Below are 24,754 nucleotides of genomic sequence, written 5' to 3' on the forward strand. Positions count from 1 at the left end.
GTGTGCAACTTTGTACCCAGCAAACGAATTGTGGGCACCGCTTTACTCCAGTCCCTGGAAACCAGGGGCTAATAGCACCCAATGACGTGCTGTTGGAAAAGACATGTAGTTCTTTTGTTCAGAATCAGTACTGGATGTAACAAAATAGTATTTCACAAGAGAATGCAGAAATATTTACAAAAGCTACTGAAATTAAACAACTTTTCAATCCATTTATTAAGTGCATGCAGCTGATATTCCAAGGCATTTGGAACAAACACGTATTAAACTGCATCCAGGACATTTCTTGTTCAAAGCCAGCAATCTGCCATTAAAAAAATATTTTACAGCAAATTTGATTCTAAAAGTAGATATAATTCCTTCTTTAAATCCAAGGAGAGACAGGATTTTTTTATGAGGTAGTAGACTTGTGTAATGTGAGTTTTGTCCTCGGGTCTGATGTTTGCTTGGTGTGAATATGGAAGTACCCTGACAACCAATTTAATTAACAGTGCTGGACTGCCGCAGCCACCAAAACCATAGCTGGTATTCACCTCACTGCCACAGTTTCACTGGGCAGAGCTGTTGGTACTTCTGCATAATAGTTTCAAGAGGTGACAAAAATACAATGTAAGAAACATACAATAATTGCTCAGACTTCAGCTGGGGACAGGGGAGAAACGTTAGCTCAGTTTAAGAAGATAAGAAGTGATGTGTTTTTATATCAGCAAGATATGCAAATTTCAACACACTAATGAAGAGGAGAAAGTGCTAGTTGAACTTTAAGGCAGCCCAGAAGGTATAAGGTTATTATAGCGTTAAAATGAAATATATGAATGTGTTTCTTTTATGAAATTTACTTTTAAAGCAAGGACAACTAATCTAGCCTCAGCAGAAAATTGGGCTTTACAAGACGAAGTGAACTGTTGCAGATTTAGGAATATTAGACATCACTGTATCTCAAAACTGCCATGCACTCCTTGGAATCTGATAAAAGCTTTGGGTAAACCAATAGCTTAATGGTCAGGCAAAAAATGGAGTGGGAGCTTCTACAAAGAGCCCATCTCAGGTTTCTCCCACCAGTTTCACCTGAAAAGTTCTTTTTCACTACATGGCAGCGAAATGAATAAATACACTTGTCACTTTGTGTAACCTGAACCACTTCATATTTTGTAATCCTATCTGAACTCATGATGTCATTTGTTTTCAACTCTCTGAAAGGTGACCTGCAAAAGGAAACAATATTAAGCTTGGTCCATTTTTGTTTCTTTATAATAAGTGACAGAGACCTGAAATGTTTTTTGGTCTATTAAATGTCTCCTTTCCTGGGTTTTTTATTTTATTTATTTATTTTTTTTTTTTGCATTCGGACCCTGCCGCACCTGAAAAAGAATTACTGATATGGTCACATCACAAGATTAGAGAGCGAAAGCTGAGCAATTAAAAACGGAAGGGGTTTTAGTAAAACAGTTTAAAACTGTTAGTTAATGTGTATTCAAATTTAATGACTAAATATTTTGGAGAAACAACATCTTTATTATGATTTCAAACACATCTGCCCCTTCAATTATGGTGCATCAGCTACCAATATGCATCCTGAGAGGTATCTATTGACCCTTATAACAAATCCAAAACCAGACCAGAGCTGACAGAGCAGAGCATCTCTAAGGCAACAAACAAGCTAGAAGGTGAGACAGGATGTCCTGCAGGAACAAAACCCAAGAAACAGGCAGCTCAGGTTAAGGTTTATGTTTGTTGCTCTTAACTAAAAATAAAGAACAACTCCAGGATGTTGCATGACCTTCGGACACTCACCTAGCCTCCACAGCGTGTAATGCAGGAACTTCATATGTCACACTCCTGGTTAAAGTTTGTGCCATGCATCAGGAAGTAACATCTTTACTCTCCACACAGGAGTATGTTTAACCCTCACAAGATAAAACTTTTTTTCTACTACCCCTTCTTCCACACACAGGGACCTAAAATGTCAGAGGCTTCATCTCTCCACTTCCCGGTGCTTGGAATAGTGCTCTCACTGTTTATGGCCATTTTACTTGATGAATAGTTTTCAAAAATATGTACAGCAGCAGCAAATACAATGGCAAAGAAAGTGCTATTTCCACAGACACATTATGTCAGGCTACACAGAGAAAAGAATCTTTAATAAGAGGAAGGTCAGGGAGCTTCGTTTGTTGGTGGGTTGTTTTTGGGGGGTTATTTTGTTGTGTTGTTGGGGATTTTTTTTCGGAGGGGAGGAGGAAGAGGAGGCAGACAACACCACAAAGTGAGTATTAACACAGATGTGCAAGTTGAAAGGAGCCTGCCACATCGTTCAAGGATGCCTGCCTGCATCCCACATATAGCCCATCAGGCAGCAATAAAACAACTGCTGTTGCACTACCAGAGCAGTGCACTGTGATAGTGGCAGTGTCCTCTATCTAGAAACAGCCCAGTCCTAATGAACTCCAAATAACCTGTCAGGTAGGCTTTGAGTTTTTGTGCTTCAGGGATTTATTGTGCTAGCAAAATGGCCCCATTAACAACTCACTACAATGTCCAATAGGGTATGTCAATAGTAGCAAAGGAGATTAATGCAGAAATTACTGTGCAGGTATACATTTGCTTAGATGACTGATGGATATTTTTAGAATACAATAATGATGATGGAAAGAACGGCTGTAGAACTCAGATGTGCTACAGATATTTACTGCATAACAGTCAAATAAACATTGAAAACTAATTCAGAATTCAGAAACTGTGAAACACATTTTCCATGCCCATTTATAAGATACACATATATAAATAAGCTGCTGCTTAGGTCAGTTTTGACCTTTACATTTTACAAAAACTCCAATTATGTTCAAGAGAGGTATAGGAGGTGAGGGAGAAGGCCGTCTCTTTAAGTGGATCCTTTGAGACAAGTAACTGTAGAAAGGCTGGTCTATACAACATTGATTGGGAATGAGGTAACCACAAACATCACTGTCTCAAATGAAAAGGAATTCAAGGTCTGACCCAGAAAACAAGCATCGTAACCACTGGATAAAATTTTAATGATAAACACAAGATGCTCCACACATAGGCCAGATTGAATTATCTGATGTCAAAACCATAAATGCAAGATTGTTTTAGAAAGAAGAAATCTTAGCAGCCACCTTTGACCCACAGCTCAAGCTGCGCTAAATCAATCCTTGATATTCTGCTATCTTCTGGCTTGGGCACTGGCAGCAGGCTGGAGAGAATGTGGAAGGCAGGGAGATAAATTATGGGTTTCCCTATGCGAGAGTGAGTTCCAGTCTATTCTCGTTTTGTTTCCTTACAGGAGGAAGGTAACAAGACAATGTCTCAATTTACTTGCTTTCAAATGACTGCATACTACAGAACAAATTCAGGCAGGTTGACAATAGCGTTTGCGTGGACCTCTTTTACATAACACAATTCAGTGTAAAAGCGGAAAGTCACCATTTTGGAATTGTTTGTCCATAACCTGCCCAGACTCCTTTTCAGACAAATTTAAAAACCCTTTATGGCAAGTGACAGAGATATATTATTCCATTTTTCTGCCCTGCCGGAGGAAGTATAGTGAAGCATCTAGAGTTTGTATTTATTTCTTCCAGAGAGGTGATGAAGCTGAGCCACAAAATGACTCTAAAAGATTTAGCATGCTAAGTACCACTGTTTTCAAAGCAATAAAATATTGATTCAAATGCCACTAATTACAAAATTAGTTTTAAGATTATTTTTATACTCTAACATTCCTATCCTGTGGACAGTTAGTCACATGATGAAATTTAGGCACAGGATTAGTCCTATTGACCTCACATGTATAAAGCTAAGCATAAGTGTTTGCAATGCTGGAGACACAATTATTAAATGTAAAATATTACTGATATTTATACCCAGAAGTAAATTGACTTCTGCTAATCTCAGCTATTAAATTACTCATTCACTACTAAGGTGCAACAGCTAAATATTGATCACTGGATTCATTATAGTTTTATGACTTTTAAATCTAAAAGATGTGATGCCATTAACCACAATACTATAAAGGTTTTTTGAGGTTTTTTTTTAATGTTTGGAATCCAAGAACCACCTATTTCAATTAATCCAGCACATTTAGGTACTTCTGTTCATCATGTGAGGTTGGTATGGTGTTTTCTTATATGGTTAGTTAGCAACTTGTAAGTTTCAGCTACTTTTTTGTAGGTCTGTCTTGTTTTTTATTACTACTATTACTGAAGATGATGATGTCTGAGCTTGAAAGCTGGTCCAATAAAGATATTACCTCACCCACCTTGTCTGTCTAATAAAACATTTAAACAGAAACATTGCTATTAAAAAAAAAATCAATATACCATGCCAAAGACCTTTTGAAATAAAACTTTTTAAAACACAGAAGAAAGGAACTGGAGGCTCTACAGACCCTCCGATTTAAAAGAGCAGGAAAGCACAAAAGTCAAGATACTTGGAAAACAATGCCATAGATTGGAAGCTGAAAACACTTCATAAATGGCACACACGACTACTGGTTGTTAAAGCAATACCCGTAGACTCATTTAAAAAACAAGCATTCTTAAAAATAGCTGGGCAGTTTTTGGATGGTATGAAATTTTGTGCTATCTTGAAAGAATCAGGACTTGGTAGAATGCCAGATGCAGCTTCTCTTTTGGAAAATTATGTTAGATAGCTTGTGTGCGTGGCCATTTAAAGGGATGCTCTCAGGTAGTTTACATTCCAAATAAGAGTGAAGTGCAAGTAGTAAACAAACCAAAAAAGATGAAGAAATAGATGTATTAAAATATGCTTAATATTCTAAATTGGCGTTAGCAACATAAGTAAGGAAATTTAGTTTAGTCCGATTTGACCTAATAGTGTCCTCTTACAGTTGTACCTTATGGTCTTGTAAGGGACAGATCACTAGTTAACACTTTCAGTTTTGACAGAGGAATTTGAAAGGCAACTATATGAGGCTTATGCTCCATAATTTAAGAAACTCAAAGCTGAAGATTGCAACATTTCTTCAGTAGGCTAAAATATACTTACAGCCAAGTCCCCATGTACTCTATGGAATGTTGGATTTATATTTTGTTGCAAAACCCCTGGATTCCTGGGACAGGCCAATGCAACACACTAAGAAAATTGCAACAGTTTCAGAAAAATTAAAAAACAGGTGTTTTGACCAGATTACATGTGAAACAGAATACTACAACCAGGACAATACTCATTTTTTAATTTATCTTTAAATTAAATTTCTTCTACACAGTTTCAAAATTTTCAGTTTTCAATATGCTACAGATATTCATGCAGACAGGGGATAAATGCAGCTTAGATGCTGCCAAGGAGTGAATGAGGATAAGGGAAGCTGGACATTTTGGCAGCTGTGCAGGAGCCAGTTGGGGCTTCCAAACCCAAAATAATACAGGTGGTTGTGTCTAAAACAAATACACCCGTCTAGATCCTGGGGTAAGGTCAAGGAATACACTGCACAAGTTACGGGGTGCAAAGGCGGTGCTATACTGCAGAGCTGGTTTCCAGTTATAAGCCAGAGCAGCCTAAGGGCTGCTATAACTTTATACCAGCTGCTATGGCCCAAGGCAGCCAAAATGGCAGTCCAGAACTGACACAACATAGGAGCACCTTAACCCCACTCAACTTCTTTCAGCACCTTCCCTGTATGCCAGTAGCATAGGGTGGCAGCTATGCTGGTTTTGCATGAGAGGATCCTCCTTACACTGGGAGTAGGGGTGTGAAAACTTCCCATTGCCTGCAGCTTTATGGCCAGAATCCACCAGTGGTGCTGTGCAGAGCAGTCAACAATGCATCCCAAATTCTGGCCCATTAGATGGATGCTACTGCTAAAGTGATACGCAGTGAAACAGTTATATCAGATTGTTTCAGAGCTAGCTGACTGAAAAGAATATGGGCAAGTCAGGCCTCTCAGAATTGGTTTTCAGGTTGTTTGCAGACAGATATAACTACATTAATTTACATTCCGTTTTTATTGCTTATGGCTGTGAAGAAAACCTTCCAAACGGACACTTAAAAAAAGAATAAAGCATAAACTTTGGAACACAGTAGCCCACCAAGCAGTGGGTTCACAGCAAATTCTGCAACTGTGGGATCAGAATACATTGGACTCTGCTTTAAACAGCCCAGCCATTCGCTAGTGACAAACAAAACACTGAAGTGACTGCAATAGCAATGGAATAGACATCATGACATTAAAGAAAAATTGCTAAGTTAAGAAAAGAAGAAAAACTAAGAAAGTTTAAGAAAAGGAATAAGCTACACAAGGAAACATGCAAATAGGAAACTCAGGGGGGAAGGGAAGAGAGGGGCTTTAAATCCATGAAAAGAAAGACAACCCCAAGTAGAAGAGGACCTGGTGAGTGTTGAAGCTTAACATCCCCTTTCCACTCCTTGCCTTATGATTTAGATCTCAGCTCATACACATAGCCATACAACTCAAAGATATTTCATCTTGCATGGGAAGCTTGTAAGAGTTCTCTATACTCAAATGATCTGGAGAAACCTTTACTATCATCAGTTGAAGAATCTGGGTGTTATTTTTACATGCAGATTTTTCTAATTCCACTGTACATAAATGTACCATTAATATGAAGTTTTGCCATAATGTCGCATGTTGATGTGCTGCAGGACTAAGCCAATTTAATGGCGTCCTCTAGCTGCTTCTATGATGTCATCATTTCTATTTACTAATGTGACTTCTTCTAAAGTGACAATAATTATGAAGCCTGTAAACTATAACTAGTGAAAATTTAAAATCATACATCCATTGGGATGGCCAAGGTAATCTCATCAACAAGTCTGGGATGTTCTAAGAATCAGAACCATTTTAGAGTACTGTACAGATGAATAATCACAGCAGAATAAAGAGGGGTGCCAAAAAAGTTGGAAGAGTTGACTATTACTAAAAGTCCTAAAAACTAAGTCTTTAGGTCTGCATTTTAAATAGGGTCACATCATGACAATGGAATGCTTCCAAAAGTAAAGAATTAGCCCCCTGGAATACTCTTACTGTAGGAAACACAGGAATCTCTCCTGTAATTCAGGATGAGTTGCTTTTGGAAAGTAACAAAAATTGCAATACTATTTTCCTATAGGTCTATTCTGCACTTTACACATTCAGGTGCTATTTCAATATAAAGCATAGTTGTATTTCATCAGAAGATGCAGAGGTATGTATAGAAATTACAATGAAACTAGACAACCTTTTAATTTATGTAAGTATTGCAGTGACCATTTCAAAATAGGCACAGCAATAATGAATGAGAAGTTCTTTCTTGCTTCAACATCCCAGCTCTCACTAAATCATGTTGCTTCTTCCTGTTGAATATTAAGATGTTGGTCCATTCTTTTAAATGTCAGTCAGTTCATTTCTATCTTCACTACTGAAAGTCTTGTCCATGTCTTAGCCACTGTAACCTCTTCATCTCTGGCCTCCCACTTCATTCACAACTCTCTCCACTGTAGTTTATTCCAAAAATCACTGCTGCAGTTACCTTTCTCTGTCACCACTTACATTACATCATTCCCCCTTGAATCCATTCACCTTTTTTACTATGTACAGCTAAATATTTGTTCTTATCTTCAAGGCCTTACACATTCTTATATCTTTAAATCGGTCTCGTATGCCTTGTCTAGACTAGAAAAGTCACCCTGGTGTATCTGCATTAGAGGCTTGCACTGGCTTCACTAGTTTGGTTTAACTAAATATATTTAAAGCCAGTGCAACTTTTCTAGGGCAGAGGTGGCTTTATTCCCCTCTTGTTCCCAATACTCCTCCCAATCCTCTCTCCTTACTCTTTTCTTCATTTCCTTCTCTCAATATTGGGTTCTTTTTTTTTTTTTTTTTTTTAAATAGCATGCACCCTGCTGGCACATGAAAGTCTCCTGCAGCTATTGCCTCCCCTTAAAATCCAGGAATCCTTCAGACCCCTTTCGCATGTGTAATCTCCCTCCATTCTCTAACCTCAATTGTAGTGCCATATTGTTTCATATTTGACATTGCCAACACTCTTTTTTGGGTTTTGGGAGGGGTTTTTTTGCAATGGTGTAGCTGCACTAGTGCAAATCCTTAGTGTTGACACACTGCACTGTTATAAAAAGTTGACTCCAAGAAAAGCTGCACTGATGTAAAAAGTGACTTCTGAAGCTGCTTACCCCCAGAAGTCACTTTTTACACCAGTGCAACTCATCTACACTATGTGTTTCCACTGGTGCAGCTCCAAACAAAAAAAAAACAGCATAAGCAAAGCCTCAGTCAGTCTTACCTGTCTCAGATTGTAAACTCTTTCAGGTGGAAGCTTTTTAACTGTCAACTTTTTAAATTTAAATGTCACTTCTAGGATGACTTGCAGCAGAGAATTACAACAATCTTTCATCTCCATGACAGTACATCTCAACTGCAAAAGAGCTGCTGCTGGAAAATGTAACTCCTCCCTATTACATTGGTCTGTATTTGCTGGTGAATTAACCAAAATGCAGTATGCAAGAGCTCACAATGAGAAAATACAACATTAAACAATTTCATACTTACCCAGCAATGACAACTCCATCACAAGAATGCACATCACACAAAACTTTACCCAGCTCATACTGCAACTGGCTCACAGCACCGATGCGGTTCTGCACAGAAATACAGGGACACACTGTTGTTGTTGTTATAGGTTCATCTAACAACAGATTCTCCTAGACGTTCATGCTTTCCTAATGTTTTTTTATGGGTCAAGAGGCTACCCTGCCCATTTTAGTGGAGGTCAGAGGGAAGAACAGACATCCCTCTATCTGCTCATTTCCTGTATGTTTCAGAATCTCTATTTCCCCTTAGCTTTCCCCATGTATTCTTGAGAAGGAGGACACTCCTTTACTACGCAAGAGACAGCTGTAGATTGCTACAGACTACAAGCATCTCTCACATCAAATTAAGAGGCGATGAGGAATGGGCTGGAGAAGGGTAGAGAACCACATGAGGAGGCTGATTTCACTGGGGACTCTTCCCAAGAGTAAGGACTGAAGGATCTGATGTTTAAGGACCCACCTAGACATGGTGATTACATGAATAAAGGGCACAGGAGCCATGATCCAGTGTCACAGCATATTTTCAACGTGAAAGCAAGACAGGCAAGCAAGCCACCAACAGTTGAGAGGAGGGCTCATTAAACCCTCCACGGCCTTCATTGGCAAAAAAGACTGCAATACAGAAGCTCACATTTCACTAGCAGCAGAATGACTGGTTTGATCTGTGTTACATCTTCCTACATGGTCATCACGGAGTACCATTTTAGAAAATCCTTTCATTTTACCTTCCAATTGGTTCTTAAAGTGCGCTCTTTGGCACGGCAATCTTGAAGGGCAAGTTTCCAGCAGGAACAATCAGAAATGCTGGTATCAGGCAGGTACCCCTCCTGGTGGCACAATCTGTACCAAAGTACTTCATCTTCTGCAAGTACTTTCCATGTCCTGCTCACCTAAAAGCAGACAGAAATGAAATAAATATCAGAACAGGCAATTATGCAGGCCCAATTGTCATCCAAATCAATGCATGTATTTTGCCATACCTTTATGACAACGCGCCCTTTTAGAACTCTAGTGGGAAGGCAGGTAGCATTAAAGGTTCAAAATACAATTGTGAATATTAATTTGTTTCCACATTTGCAGATTAAAGATAAATCCCATGTCAGTATCACACCTCTGAAGCCTGCCTGACAATGACTGATTAGGAATATGACAACAGTGAGATATAAAATATTGTATTACAGCATGCATCAATAAGAATGGAGTATTAAAATTTTTAAAGTAGCCTCAAATTGCTGTCTATTTTAGAAGTAATTGCTTCACCACAATGAACTGTGTGCCTAGAATTACCATTTTAAAGATTCAAAGGAAAGAACCACTTTAAGTACTGATTGCTCTTTACAATTCTTGCATGAAAGAGAACAGCAACATATACAGTGAAACAGCTCCATGTGAGAGATGCTATTGTCAATGACAGCAGTGATAAACCACACACCGGTTCAGACAGATAAATACAACCTGAGGGCTGCACCATATTTTAGTGACTTGATAGTGTCTACAGCCTGTTTTCAATCCTAAGGTTGTGTCTCACTTTTAAGTCTCATATATCAAGTAACCCAGAGTTTACAGTGTGCAGTTCTATTATATATGCCACTGCAAATCATCAAATTACCAGATAAGAATTAGGATGTCCAGAATTAAAATAGATATGCTTTACAGAAATGCAGTTATATTTTTTGCTCAGAAGAATCAAGCAGTCTGAAACACCAAACTGCAGCTGTAGATTTGTTTGAGACATTAACTACATATCTGATGGCAAAAATGCAGTCACCAAGTCTCCTATGCAAAACATGAATAGTCAGACTGGTATATGCTGCAATAGTGAATAATATTAACTGCTGCTATGTCTCACCGGCACTGAAGTGCAGAGAAGTAGGATCAATCAACTCAAACTCTGTTGTGGCCACAAAATCCTAGCAGCTTTATTGTAACTTGCTTGCTTGCCCCTTTCTCGCTCTCTCTCTAAGGCCCATTGTAAGATAAAAGTGATGCCTTTTCAAACTGAAATCCCATTAAGAATTACAGAAAATTGTAAGTGTATTACAAGATTACATAATTTCTCTAAGGGGAAGAGAGTTTAACATGCACCCTTTTATAACAATCAGACAGCAATACAGGTAGAGAACTGGAAAAGGAATAGCTATGTAATGACATTTCAAGAGTTTTGCAACCATGACTGAGTGGGGAGTAAGCCCTTGGAAGAGAGATCTGTCTCTATGGCTGCATAGCTCATACAGCTTTTCAGAGTCAGCAGCTGTGAAAGCTGCTCTTTTTCGGACTGGGCACCCAACTCCAGCACATCTACTATTCTCTTTAGTGACTCCGTCTAGATTTCAGTCCAAAATGACCACATAGGTTTAGTTTTCCATCACTGGACAAGACAGTGATCTGGATTAGCTATTCACTTAGAAGTGAAAAAACTTGTATCATGCCTTCCCTGACCATATTTGTCTTAAAACTAAAAAACAAGGACTTCAATGGCATCATCACTTCTGTGCCTAAAGGGACACGGTCATGAGAGTCAAAATGATGTCAAAACTTAAAACTGTTCGAATCCAGTGGGGAATCACCTTTCAATTCCAATTATTTGAAAGTAATATAAATCTACACACTGTAGCCTAGACAAAGACAGACAAGGGCTACCATTTTTTGCTGGCACAGACAAAAAAGCAGCTGTTCTGCAGGAGTTAAAACTCTGGGCAAACACTGTGGATAGGAAACGAACCTCTCTGCCTCTTGAGCTGGAATGCATTTCTGCTGACATTGATGAGGCAGGCTTGTGCACAAACAGAGAAGTAAATAAAATCAAGCTATGCCAACTTCTGCCCTGTTACCAGTATAGGGAAGAAAAAAAACTAAATGTTGCCAAAATGGTCAACATTTGTTGAGATATTTCCAGTTTCAAGTTTTTAAGTGGGTTTTATAAACATTAGCATAAAAAAATAGAACAATAAATAAATTACAGCATAATTTTACCTTTGATGCACAAACATTCAAAGAGGAAAAAGAAATCCTATCTTAAGATATTATTAATCAAATTACATTGAATCCTGCCAGTTTACAAGCATGGATTTTCAAAGGATGTTTAACACAGCCTTTCCTTAATGCACCAAAACTGGCACAACAATCCCTAGTAAAAGCCCCACTGAGCGAGCCTCAGCTGCAAGAAGTCTCTAATAAAAGTGTCTCAAGCATTTCACTTCACAACACCATTGTGAGCTGCAGCATGCAAAAACAGCCATTGGCTTGAAGTCAGCTTTATTAGTTCAGCCTGAGTTAGAGTTTCAGGTGAGACACTGAGAGCCAAAAAATCATAGCTTTATTTGTGTACATATACACACACTCACAACCTGCTTGCTAAAGGCTGGTCAAAAAGCTCAGATGAAACACTAAAAACTCTGATTAAAAAAATAAATTGGGACATAATTATTTCTATATTTGTATTATGTAAATCTCCAAAGCTTATCAACGGTAAGATCTCGCATAGCTAACCCTGCATCTAGAAACTATTTTTTTTTATTTTGCCTTTAATGTCCCCATTATGTTTACAACATTACACCAGACTTCTTGCCATGCTCCATAGAGAAAATTCAATTTCCCCTCAGCTCCACACAGGGGCATCACTACATCTTGCTTACATACAGCCTAGCATGAAAGCATTACACAGAAAATTCAGAAATTTTACCTAATTTAAAGCCATTTGCATATTTTAATAAGATTTACAGCACTCCTTCCATCAGATTCCAAACTTTATTTTTTTGTCCTGACTGACGAAATCCAGTTGAACAAATACTTGTTCCTCCCTATCTCCCACCAGCCTCTTTCATTAGATTTCCTCCCTTCCACAACTAAACGGCATAAAATCATTACAAATATACACCCCAAATTGAAACCAAGGACTTCAATGGGAAAATATAGGCTGTAATTTGGGGTGGAATTTGGCCCTAAATGCTAATAATTTTATCAAGAGCTACTGAAACTGCTTCTGTTATTAACAAGAGTTATCAGTTCCCTCCAAAAATCAAGTTCAGAAAATCTCTGACTGTCTGCTTCTCTACCACCTCTCTCATCCTACTGCCTGGCTTGAGTTTAGCTTAATGAACATAAGGAAACAGGTAAGTTCCATCCATCCATGCTTCAGACCTGTATGTGAAAAAGCTGAGACACAATATCAAATCACGTGTGGCTTTTTATACATCTCATACAAAGTATTATCAAACAATTCCAGATAGTTCTCAATTATTCAAGTTAACTCCAACAGTCACAAAACCATGTTACTGAAAATTCTTGTCTTACAGGATCTTTCACTCTTGGAATACAAGAGTCAGTTCCTCCAGTGATAGCCCCAAATACACAATTATATTGATTAGTGTTTCTAAGTCACTCTGAAGATGAAAAGCATGACATTAGTGATAAATACACTTCGAGAAAATCACCCACTGACATATTTGCAAACAAAACTCAACCCTATTCTAGCTACAGCTTTCAATGCACATCAGATAGGAGTATTTACACCACAAAATGAAAGTGACTAATGCTGTCTTATAAGTAACTATACAACTTTTATATAGCACCAAAAATTCACAGAGCATTCTATAGAACACAGACACACTGCCCCACAGTCGTCAGGCAAGGGCCTGATTCTGCAAATGCAGGGAAGTCAACGGGAACTACTAGCATGAGCTAAATTACTCACAAACATCTACAGAATCAGGCCCTCAATATCACACTTTTAAAAAAACTGTTTAAAACTCTGCCCCATGTGTAGGTTCCAAGGGCCCCCCCTCTTCTCATTCCTATCCACTACCAATATGAGAAAGAACAGGCAGATTTTGTGACTTCTCAAAATGCAGCCGCCATCATGTACCAGAAAAGAACAGCTGTCCAGCATCTGCCATTATGGATAATTCACAACCTCAGTGAACCTGTAAGAGTTCAGGAACCGATGACACCATTAATTTACATCATGCACATGACCTTATGGTGTCTAAAAGGCCATACAGGCACCTTTGCCTTTCATAGCAGTAATTCTAAGAAACCAAAGAGCAGCTGTGGGAAAGAACGGAGGTTGGTGGGGGTGGGGAGGAAATCAAGGTAAAATTAAAGTTCTCCCAATCAGTCTGTGCTGTGATTAAATCTCAAAGAGAGACGGCAGTGAGGCTATTTTACCATTAGTCAGTTACCAATTTGGCATAAAGAACTAAGCAAACAGGTTTTCTCCAAAGGCACTTGCATAGTTCATGATGCCAATTCCACTCACTGGCCCAATTTCACTAAAATCCCAAGGCGCCTCAATAAAAAAACCTTTCTACGGTAACACTGTAAAGCAGCAGGGCATTCCATTTAACAGAAGAGGGTGGGGTTTTTTTTCCCCAAAAACACAATTACCAAGAGAAAAATGAAAACAGTATTTAGTTGTATTGCTTTGCTTTTTATTTGAACACTTAAAAGAGGCCAGTTCTGCACTAAAAGGCTTGGATATTCACTTCATTCTGAGAGCCTTGAAAAATACTGAGCCGTTGCTCAGCTATGTTAGCCACTACATAATATCCCATCTTTTTCTAAGAACATTTTCCACACCTCACATTTACCTTCTAAGTGTTAAAAAAAACTTAAAAATGGGCTTGAATAAAAGAAAAAACATTAAGATTGGATTAAAAAAGGTAGTCCTTTTGGTAGCTAACACCTACAACTACTACTATACCACGAAATAAATTGTTCACAGATGCAGAAAAATTATTCTAACCTACTTGCAATCCACTATGAAATGCAGCCCTGTTCCTTTTTTATAGGATGGCTGACAAACAGGAGCAAATGTGAAAACTTCATCACCTTCTACAGAGCACATTAGCATAAAGTAATGCCACAGAAAATTTTCTTAGACAGCAGAACTCTTGCAAGAGCTAATCTTTTTCTTCTAATGGTACTTTTTTGTAATTTTTAAAGGGACACTGTCAAGTTAAAAATTTTAAACAATAGCTATCCTTAGTTGTGTAACATCCAAGTGAAAAAAAAGTTAAATGTCTAATTTAATCATTCATGCTGGTTGGTAACTATTTGCATTTAATTCAACAAACCAGTTTTGCTTTCGTTAGTTGTGCACTACTACAATGCTTCATCATTTCTGTTGCAAACACTTCAGAGGATGTTTAAGTCCATCCCCAAAAGACTGTTTTTAGTGGATTTTTTGTGATTACAGGACATTGGGACACAAATCCTAAACGTCCGGCCCAAAACCAATGGACAGTGTCCATGTAATAGGTTGGCAGTGAATGCCTGAAACACCCCACCCTATTAACATTCCCCAAGATAATTGGCATTTGCTAAGTGGGTTCTGTTGATTCAGTGAAGCAGGTGGCTCATTATTCAATCTAGGTGGAAAGGAGGCAACAGTGGTTCCCTGAAGAGAAGATCAAGGGTGTGGGCTGAACAGTCTTTGGGTAAAAACCCTAGGGGCAGCCAAGGTAACTTTCTGTAGTATTATTCTCAATTCTTTGTTAATAAAACCAAACCTCAGGAAGGATATGAGTTTGAACTATACATAGTGTGTGGACTTTCCTGAGAACAAGCTGGTAACAATACCTGTTTACAATCCCTCAAAGAGATATGGTAAATTTGAAAAAAAATAAAAATAAAAGAATAACAGAAAAGAGATCTTCAGCCTAGATTACATTACTAAATTACTAAAACTGACAGAATTGTTAAGATTTCATTTTTCTCTAATCTGTTTATTTACTTTCTATATATCAGTTTGCAGAAGGAAATCAATTTTATGTCAGTTTCATTTCCAGACTGTCAGGGCTGCACTGTCTGTGTTTCAAACACTGCAGGAAAATGCTCATTTTTTAATAAACAACTATATTGACTGGAATTGAAAATCCAAGCAAACATTTATTTTAGTCAAAGTTTTGATGCTGTCCCTTTAGAGCTGTTATCAACTCTTTAATGTTTTGGTTAGCTGTACATTGCAACAAATCCATTTAATATTGTTTTCAATTTTCAGCTTCTGGAGTATGTCTAATATGTAAAGAATGTCTAATATGTAAATAATTATATATTAAATCTCAGGTGAAAGGAAAACATCATTTAGGGCTACTGCACAGTGTAGTAGCTGAAATGCTTCACCGTGAGCACCCTCGCTGATCTTATAATGGGATGAGACAAGCAAATCTTGGATAGTGCTTACCTGAGCACATCTGCCCAGCTCAGTCCTTCCCAGGTACTGAAAAATTTTTAATGCCAATTCATAAGGCAGCTGGATATCAAAGAAAGGAACCTCATTTATTTCATTCTGAGAAGAAAAAGGAAAATAAACTGTTAGACTTTTTCTAATGCATGAATAAACTGCACATTGTTAGTAGCAAGACAGTTACTAGAGCAATATTCTCATAGTAAAATCAAGGAGAGATTATTTGTAATTTCGGTGTTGTAGCTAAATCAGACGGAAGAGCAGAGAGTGCCTATCCTACAACCCTACTATAACAGAAAGTCGGGCAGTCACACCTGCATGAAAGTGAAGAGCAGTCAGATCAGGTAAGTCACATTAGTTCCATTTGGGAACATCTCTCTCAATCAAAAGAGAACTAAAGGAATATCTAGATGATTCATTTGGAGTTTATAGTCAGAACAAGAAAGAGTTATAAACATGAACAAAACACAAATCTTAGTTTACCTGAACAACACTTTCTTTTTATACCCATACGATTATACTGGTTGCAATGAGCAGGTCTATAGAACACATTTTCCTTGTCATTCGTTAATGCTCAGAAATTAGAGCTTTCCAGTCTTTGGCTTGCTTAAAGTTGAATAATAAAAGCCATGAAATAACAGACAGCCATGAAGATACCTGACATTCATGCACACTTATTTTAATATTTCAATTATAAAACGAAAAACAAAGGGGTCTTGAAGACAGGACATTTGTTTCTAAAAAAAAAAAAACCTTTCAAAACTTCACTGTCAACAAGTCTAAAATGAATGCTTTTTAAAAGCATATACCCTCTGCACATTCATTCACATCAGAGGTTTTTAACTACAATGTGTGAAAAATGTAGTATTCTAATATCTTTATTCATTGAATAGATCAAAATGTGATTATACTTGGTGGTTTTCTATATGCCTAAAAGTATTCAGTTCCTATCAGAAGAAATGTTAAAACAATAATTCTTTAAACTTTGAGTAAATACCACAAATCAGATCTTTTTAAAGGGGGGAAAAAAAAAAAAAAGGATTTTTCTAGGTTAGTTACTTCCCGTATAAGCAAACAATAGAAATCCCTCTACATGCTGCAGCTACTGTATTGTGAAGGCATAACTCTACATATAAGGTTGCACTGAGATTTGCAGCTAAAGCAGGTTTTAAATTCCCTTATTTCCAATCACAACTCTTAACTTCAGTCTTCATGCTTAACACACAAGCCGACCCTAACTGAAATTTGCAGATACGTTTCATGTTATAATAATGGCAGAACTAGCACAATTGTAACATTCAAGAAAACTCCCTACTTCTGAAATGTTGCTCTGATTTTTTTTTTTTAGTTTCTATAATATCTACATCTCAAAGGTGTCAAGATTCTCACACATCTTCATTACATCTCACTCTTAAAATAACTATTGAAGTGTAACTAACAAAATACATCCCATTTATTCATCATCTCTGCCAAAGTTAGGCATATTCTGATTCTTCAGCTACGACTGTTCTCCAGTACTGCTGCAGTGCACAGCTTGCCTCACCACCTCTACTTCATACTACATCACCCCCATCCTTGCCAATTCCTCATTCTAGTCCGTGCCCTCTGCAGCCCTGACAAAGGAAATACAGAACAACAACAAAAAAGTAATAAAATGGGTAATGCTGGGCTTACTTAGAGTAATGCTTCTCACCCCAATTAAGTCAAATTGAGTACAGCCAAAAATGTTCTAGGTCCGAAGTGCATATTTCCATATGGTCACATTGTAACATCAGGGTCAGAGATCAGACCGAGAATTAAATACTGCAATTCAAGAAAAAAAATCACCTTTCCAGTGACAAATAGCACAACTGTTAGCTCCTAGTATCTGATGCCAAGCAGAATACATGTTCAATGGTACATATGATCAAAATCCACAAATAATTTGTCATTAGGAGAGTACTCAACACAGCACATGAAACAAAACTCATAAAGGAACAATGTAACATTAAGTCAGCACTGGTCTGTCAAAGTCTACTGGAATGAATCCAAAACTCTAATACTGCCATCCCCTCTGAGAGGGATTTGCACTCCTGTGTGCTAATGGAGCACTAATTCTGTAAATAGATTAATTTGTGCCTAGCTGTCAGAAATATAATCTGCTCTTTTTATTTTTTTTTTAAGAAAAGAGTAATTAATCATAGCTAAATTAGTAAGAAGCAAGGGCTTTTCCCCCTAATTTCTTCCACACTGTAAATAAAACCTGTAGTGCAGACAAAGCACAAGAATGATTTATCCAAATACCTTTTAACTTGTTCAGAACTGTAATTAGGACTACTTTCAAATTAACTGCTTCATTTATACAATTAATATTGGTTTCTTGGTGACAGGAAAGCTTCTCCACTGAGATACAGTTTAGCAAGATACTAAGTGCAGACAAACTAATTAAGCATCCACTATCTTGAGTGAAAAGAATTGATTTTATTTAACAGAAAGAGGTTAAACTGCAACCCTACCATAACACTGATGAGCAAACATTTTGATGTTAAAAAGAGCTGCTATGAAGAGTCCATGTATTCAGAAGCAAAGTTAAAATAGGCTAAGAGTAACTAAAACCTCAGTGGCCACAATTAAAAGTATTTACACACTAGCCTTCCTAATCCCACCACAGAGAAATGGTTCAATACATATTCAGTATAATGCTTTTTCAAATTTTGTTATTAAAGAAGAATAAATAGTAACTCCTTCTGAGGGTAGCCATATAAAGTTTTGTTTTACTAAAGATTCTAGTCATTAGTCAAGTGCTTCTATGAATCTTCCAAGATTTTGTGTGTGTGCATGCGTTTTTTAAAGGAATATACAACTCAGAAGTGACAAGGATTTCGATCTGGGGTACTGTCAGTTTTGTGCCAAAAAGTAATAGATTATCCTTTCAAATGGACTGATGTGGGATTCAGGAGAGAATATTTCTTGTTATCATTCTTCTTCCTTTTCCTCATCTCCAACTATGGATCCAAGATTATGGTGAAAGGGGTCATCACTTCAGGTCCTAATTTAAAGATTTAGGCCTTGATCTTACAAGTGCACTTGTGCCGAGTCCCACTAAAGTCAATGGAGTATTAACAACGATACAAGGGTCCACCTACACAGATCCAACTACGCAATAGTGATCAGAAGTGATTTTTTCCCCCATATAAATGTATCCTATCACACATCCTTTCCAGTTTCATGAATTTGAACATATTTTAAAGTTTAAGATTAAATTTTTAAAATAAACTTATATGGGCCATTGGTAACAAAATTGCCAACAAGCAACACTGGACATGGCAGGTCCAGTCTGTTCATGGTCCTACATAACCACAAATTTTTCACTGACATGAACCTCCATGCCAGCTAAACCAAAACAATAAAGGGAAAAACAGAATTGTATAGGTCTACTTCCTGTGAATTATTAATTTCTGAAGATAGCAGATATAGAATGGAGCTATTCTGTACACTGGAGGTAAATTTAAAATATATAGGCCTTTTATGAAGTTAGAAGGCAAAATGAGGTGCCGCAAAACAACAAGAAGCTACTTTTATGTTAGTGTTATCGCATAACATTTTACAAAAGTTTCTGGTATAGAAAATAAAATAAAATCTTCTTATTGTTTCCCCAGGCCAGCCTGGCCCACAGTCATGGGAGCGCCTGGACTGAGAGGATCTTGGCGTTTTGGTTGACAGCAGGAGATGAAAGAAATAGGAGGGAAGGAGCCTGAACAGCTCCAGCAGCAGCCAGAGCAGTGAGCCTGCCAGAGGCTCCAGCCCTGAGCTTCCCCCGGCCGGCCGCACACCCCGCACAGTGAGTCCCGGCACAGGACAAGGCGCCCAGCTCTTGCTCAAACCACAGGAGAGGAGCAGAAGAGGGGGAGGGAAGGAGAGTTGTAATGAGGGGAGGTAATGAGGAGCTCGAGTCCAGAAGAGGCAGGGGGAGGCAATGGGGGGAAGGGGATAAGGAGACAAACAGAGGATTAGGAAGAGGCCCCGGGTGGGCAATGAGGAGCTGGGCGGATGAGGGGGACCACGAATAGGCCTGGGAGCAAGAGACAGGGAACGAGGATCTGGGGGCGACAAGGGGCAGAGAACGGCTCGGCAGAGGGAAGCAAATAAGGAGCTGCAGACGGAAGCGAGAGGAGATGGAGAGGCCGGGCGCGGCGGACGGACGGACAGAAGGCCGCGGGAGAAGAGGCGGCACAGACAGACGGACGGACTGGGTCGCGGGGGATGATGACGGACGGACGGGCGAGAGGGGCCCGGGGTGTGTGTCCCGTACCAGGTCCCGGATGAGCTGCCCCAGCAGGTCGTTGTTGTCTCCGCCGCCCTCGGGCTCGGCAGCGGCGGGTTGAGCGGGCGGGAGCGGGCCCGGGCGGGGCTGACGGTGGCGGCGGCTCCGGGCCCCCGGGGCCCTCCCGTCCAGCAGGTTCCGGGCCAGTGCGAAGTACCCGGCCTCCCGCCGCTCCTCCTCACCGCCGCCGTCTCGGGGCGCGGCCAGCGGGACCCCCCCGCAGCTGCTCCAGCCGGAGACGGGCTCCCGGCGGCTCGGGCTCCCTCCCAGTTCCGCCGTCCGCCGTCGCTTCGTCCCTTGTTGGCGGGCCCCGGCCAGCTCGGCCCGCCAGCGGCGGCGGAAAAGCTCCAGCTCGGCCGGCCCCGCCGCCATGGCGGGCGGCCCAGTCACCTCAGCTCAGCTCACCTCAGCCCAGCGCGGCCGGCCAGGCCCATCCCGGCAACCCCGCGGCTGGCTGCGCACGCGCGGAATCCAGGCCGGGTCCGACACTGCGGCCGCTGCAACTCAGTTCCGCCGTGCGAAGGTTCCTACCCCTTCCCCCCGCAGCCTCCTCGCCACCAGCGAGCCGCGCCGGGGACGGGGGCGGGGTCCTCAGTCCTCCTCCCAGCAGACGCTGAAAGGCCTCCGCGGTCAAGAGGAGCTCCGCTCCGCTCCGGATCTGGCCCTTCGGCAGCCAATGAAGCGGACACCAGGCACGCGGTTAATGGATCCCCGAAGCCCGCCTACAGACACCAGCGCGGGGCCGGCCGCCGGGCTATCGGCGGGGTCCAGCTGTTGTCTCGTGTAACAGTCCCCGCACATCGCACGCCCCTGTACTGCAGTCTGCAGTCACCCCTGCCGGATGTCCTGTCCTGGCTTTGTTCTTATCCCTGCAATTATCCCATTATTAGCCCTGATCCCGCAGAGGCTGACACGTGGAATTAGCCGCTCACTCCCCAGGAGAAGAGTTACACCCGCGGGATCCCTACAGGTAGGCCCTGATCCTGCGATTGGTCCCACAACAGGCAGACCCTCGTGTGCCTGCGAAGCCCCAAGGACGACCAATGTGCAAGAACCAGGACTCGGCAATGTAAGCTCTTTGGGGCAGGGACTGTGTATTTAACATCTCTCTGCAGTGCCCAGCTCAAGGAGGCCCTGATCCTGATTCCAGGCCCGGCGACTGTGCTAAAAACAATAAAAATATAACTTAACGTTTGTAATAGGGTGACTGTCTGTCCCTCATTTTAAGAGACAACCCTTATTCAGTTCCTTGTCTCCCCCTTCCTGGATCAAGTCAATATAAGAGGCTCTTTGTCCCATATTTCAGCAATAACCAGGCAAAGGGTTGTACACTATATTTAAATAAGCCAATTATAATACTGATTTTTACAAGAGTAACTAGTGCTGATCGCAGAGCACCAGCATGATGTGTCAATCTGTAGCCGTGGGGTCTTTTAGAACGCTTGGATAGTACTGCATGCCCAAATAGCCAGGATGGCAAAAAACATCCAATTCCAAATGCAACTGGCCAGAACATTGTTCTTCATCCTATTGGACACAGATGAGGCCATAGTGATGGATGCTTTCATGATTTCCAGCCTTGATTATTACAACTCATTATCTCTAGGAATGAAGCCACAGATCCTGAAAAAGCTCCAAATGGTACAAACACAGCAGCCTGAGCCTGCATGTTTAGCAACACAGGATGCGGTGAGCACATTACTTCAGCGTCCTGCCCTCTGAATTAGTTCCCCATTGAATATAGAGTGCAGGTCAGACTCTGTCCTCATATACAAAGCACTGCATAGGATTGGCTCTAACTACCTGAGAAACGCCTCTCCCTCCATGACCATGGTGACTTCCTAAAACAGCTGTGTCCCACCAGAACAATAAAACGATAGCGCAATCAGGGCAGGCACCCCAATGTAGGAGAGAGGACGTTCAGATACAGCCTGTCTCTTGCCACAGATAACAACCATGAGTCAAACTAAATGTAAAATTGGTTTCTTCATCTTAACTTTTCTGCACTTTCTTCCCCTTCACACACAGACTCCACACAACAACTGCACCTACATCTGTGAATATAAAACTATAAACCAGTGGTTCCCAACCTGTGGCCTGGGGGCCAAAAGTGGCCCACAGGAGCCTTCAAAGTGGCCCATAGCTCCCCTCCTGCTGGCTGCAGAAGGGAGCTACTGCCTAAGGACTCAGGCAGAGCACATTGGGGCAGAGCTAAAAGACTGGTGCAGGCTCCTTGCTGTAGCCAAGGGAACAGGAGGTCAGCTCTCCCCTCCCCCTGGCTGTAGCAGGGAGTACAGCAAAGCACTCTGCCTGGGTCCCTAGGTGCTGGGGTCCCTGCTGGAGCCAGAGGGAGGGGAGCACTGATCTTACATCCCCATGGCTGCAGAAGGGAGCCACTGCCTAGGGACCCAGGTGGAGCGCACAGGGCTAGGGGATGTGTAGTTTCCCTGCTGCAGCCAGGGGGATGGGAGATCAGCGAAGCCTCCTTCCCTCTGGCTGCAGTTCGGGGGGACGGGGGGGGGGGAAGGCTGCTTGCAGAGACAGGTGGCCCTTCATGGTTGTAAAAGTGATATCTGTAGCCCTCGAGCCAAAAAGGTTGGGAACCACTGCTATAAACCAATACAGAGAGAGATTGTTATTAGTTTTATTAGTTCTATTTTCACATTATTGTGAAGCATTCATATACCATGGTGATGGGGGCTGTATCTAAATAGACAGAATATTAGTGCGCTGAATTGCACCCGGAAGCCAGTGCAATAGATGAAACACTGGTGTAATGTGCTCCTTGTGACCCCTCCTGCTAAGCAGTGGGCCTCAGAGTTCTTCCAAATGATCTCAAAGGGGTAGCCTGCACACTGTCATAATGGGGATAAATTCTCCACTGGTCTAAATGGGTGCAGCTGATTTGACTAAATTGGAGTTTTTTCCATTTACATCAGCAGAGATTTTGACCAGTGGTCTTCAGTACACAGAGTACAGTCTAGTAATCTAAGCAGGAGTTCATAAAAGGTATGGATCACTGCCAAGGGCAACATCAAAGATAAATGGTTGCAACTCTTGTCCCTAGCTCATTAAAAAGGGCACCTCTGGCCACTGGTGGGATCTGAGGCTCCAGAAGCAATCTAGGATCCAGGAATATCCCTCAACTGCAAACGCTACTGACAAGAGACCAGCAAACCTTCTCAGTCACAGGGCCAGAAATCAACCATGTCATACACTGTAGATGTTTTTCCAGTGAACCAGCATCCATCTTGCTTGGATGAAGCATCAGCTAGTTTCCTGTCATCCATTTCCTGTCATGGCCAGGCTACTGGGAAAGACATTGCATCATTTGGGCTTAGTTCAAATAGACATAGAGCTGCTGTCATCTGAACACTGATGGGACCATAGCCATCCCGTGTATGTTTTGTTCTCCAGGAAACATTTTCTTGAACAGGGTCCTAATGAATTCTCTTTTGAAGGAAACGGACATTAACTATCTGAACCAGCATCAGACTTTGTACTTCCCTGCTTCATTTTACTAGCCATGAGAGGCATGGGTTCAGCTTGCAGGAAAATGCCTGAAGCTACAAGAGTACATCCAGAATGCCCCTGAACAAAACTGACTGCACCTCTGCCAAAGACGATATGGAATTTGTCCCATTCAGTCATAAATCTGCCCGCGCAGAACTGGCCAGATCAGTCCAAATATGATCAGTCTTACTTATGAAGAAAAGAGAAAATTCTGTGAAAAGGGAATGGATATACTGGCTGGCCAGGAGCACTGTCATGGAAGAAAGGGGTGGCCAGGTGAGTGGTGCAGAAACACTGGGACTCTTCACAAATGCCCTGGCCCTGCACAGATGCACCAAGATTCTTGAAATTTCCTTGAATATTCTAAGTCATCTCCAGGTTTGTGGAGGAGACAATCTTTCATCCCATGCTTTAGCGTAGGACCTCCAGGAGGCTTAAAGATGCCACAGTTCCTTAGAACTGTGCCCACAGAAATTTGTTAGTCTTTAAGGTGCTACAGGACTCTCATTGTTTTTACAGTTCCTTAGATACTCTTCATGCAGTCTTGGGGTTTCCTATGACAAACTTCCTGCTGGGAGCAAAAACAAAGGAGCCCAGGAGAGGACAGTCCCAGGCTGCAGCCAAAGACTAATAGGAAGTTCCATTACTTGATTTCTGTACATAGCTTCCAGTCTTAATAAAGAGTTTGTCTTTAAACTGATCAGCTGGTCAGAAAGATACAACACAACCCACAGATTTACCAATGAGTTTCCTGATTCTAAAACAGATTTTCCTTTTGCGGGCACTATATGGAACTCTCATCAGGAAATGACTCCCATACCACCCAACTGTGGATGGGTGGAAATACCAAAATATCCCACTGGGCCTGAACTCTGCACTGGGAATCCTGGGAACTTCCCAGCTCCATCCTGAATATGTCTTCAATTGAGTTTTTTGGTAGGAAAAAATGCTCTCTCGGTGTGATTAATAATCCACACTTCATTTGCTTTTTAAAGACTACAATCTTCAGTTGTAGACTGAAATCTAGCACTGAAAGTAGGCCAAGGCACTTACCATTTGCTTCAGGACGTGCAGCTGCACAGACTAGTGTAAATCTGACCATTGCACCTGCCCTCTGAAACCAGGTAAAAACAAAATCAAACAACAGAAAATCCTCAGTAAATCTGATCCTT

General features: G+C 40.9%; 1 protein-coding gene across 2 annotated transcripts in view; it reads right to left on the bottom strand.

Moving 5' to 3' along the window:
• FBXW8 (F-box and WD repeat domain containing 8) overlaps positions 1-20,852 on the bottom strand; it is a 66,495-nt gene extending 45,643 nt beyond the window's left edge. For both annotated transcript variants that reach the window (XM_067550147.1, XM_067550146.1), the window contains exons 1-4: positions 20,058-20,852; positions 15,764-15,868; positions 9,306-9,470; positions 8,540-8,628 (exon numbers count right to left, since the gene is read on the bottom strand). In XM_067550147.1, the coding sequence (XP_067406248.1) occupies positions 8,540-8,628; positions 9,306-9,470; positions 15,764-15,868; positions 20,058-20,441 (743 nt within the window). In that variant the 5' untranslated portion in view covers positions 20,442-20,852. The remainder of the gene's footprint in view (positions 1-8,539; positions 8,629-9,305; positions 9,471-15,763; positions 15,869-20,057) is intronic.
• Between the last annotated feature and the right edge of the window lie 3,902 nt (positions 20,853-24,754).

The sequence above is a fragment of the Emydura macquarii genome, unplaced genomic scaffold (assembly GCF_026122565.2).
Source record: "Emydura macquarii macquarii isolate MOO-44397 ecotype Brisbane River unplaced genomic scaffold, CSIRO-AGI_Emac_v2 contig_1254, whole genome shotgun sequence".
Classification (NCBI taxonomy): Eukaryota; Metazoa; Chordata; order Testudines; family Chelidae; genus Emydura; species Emydura macquarii.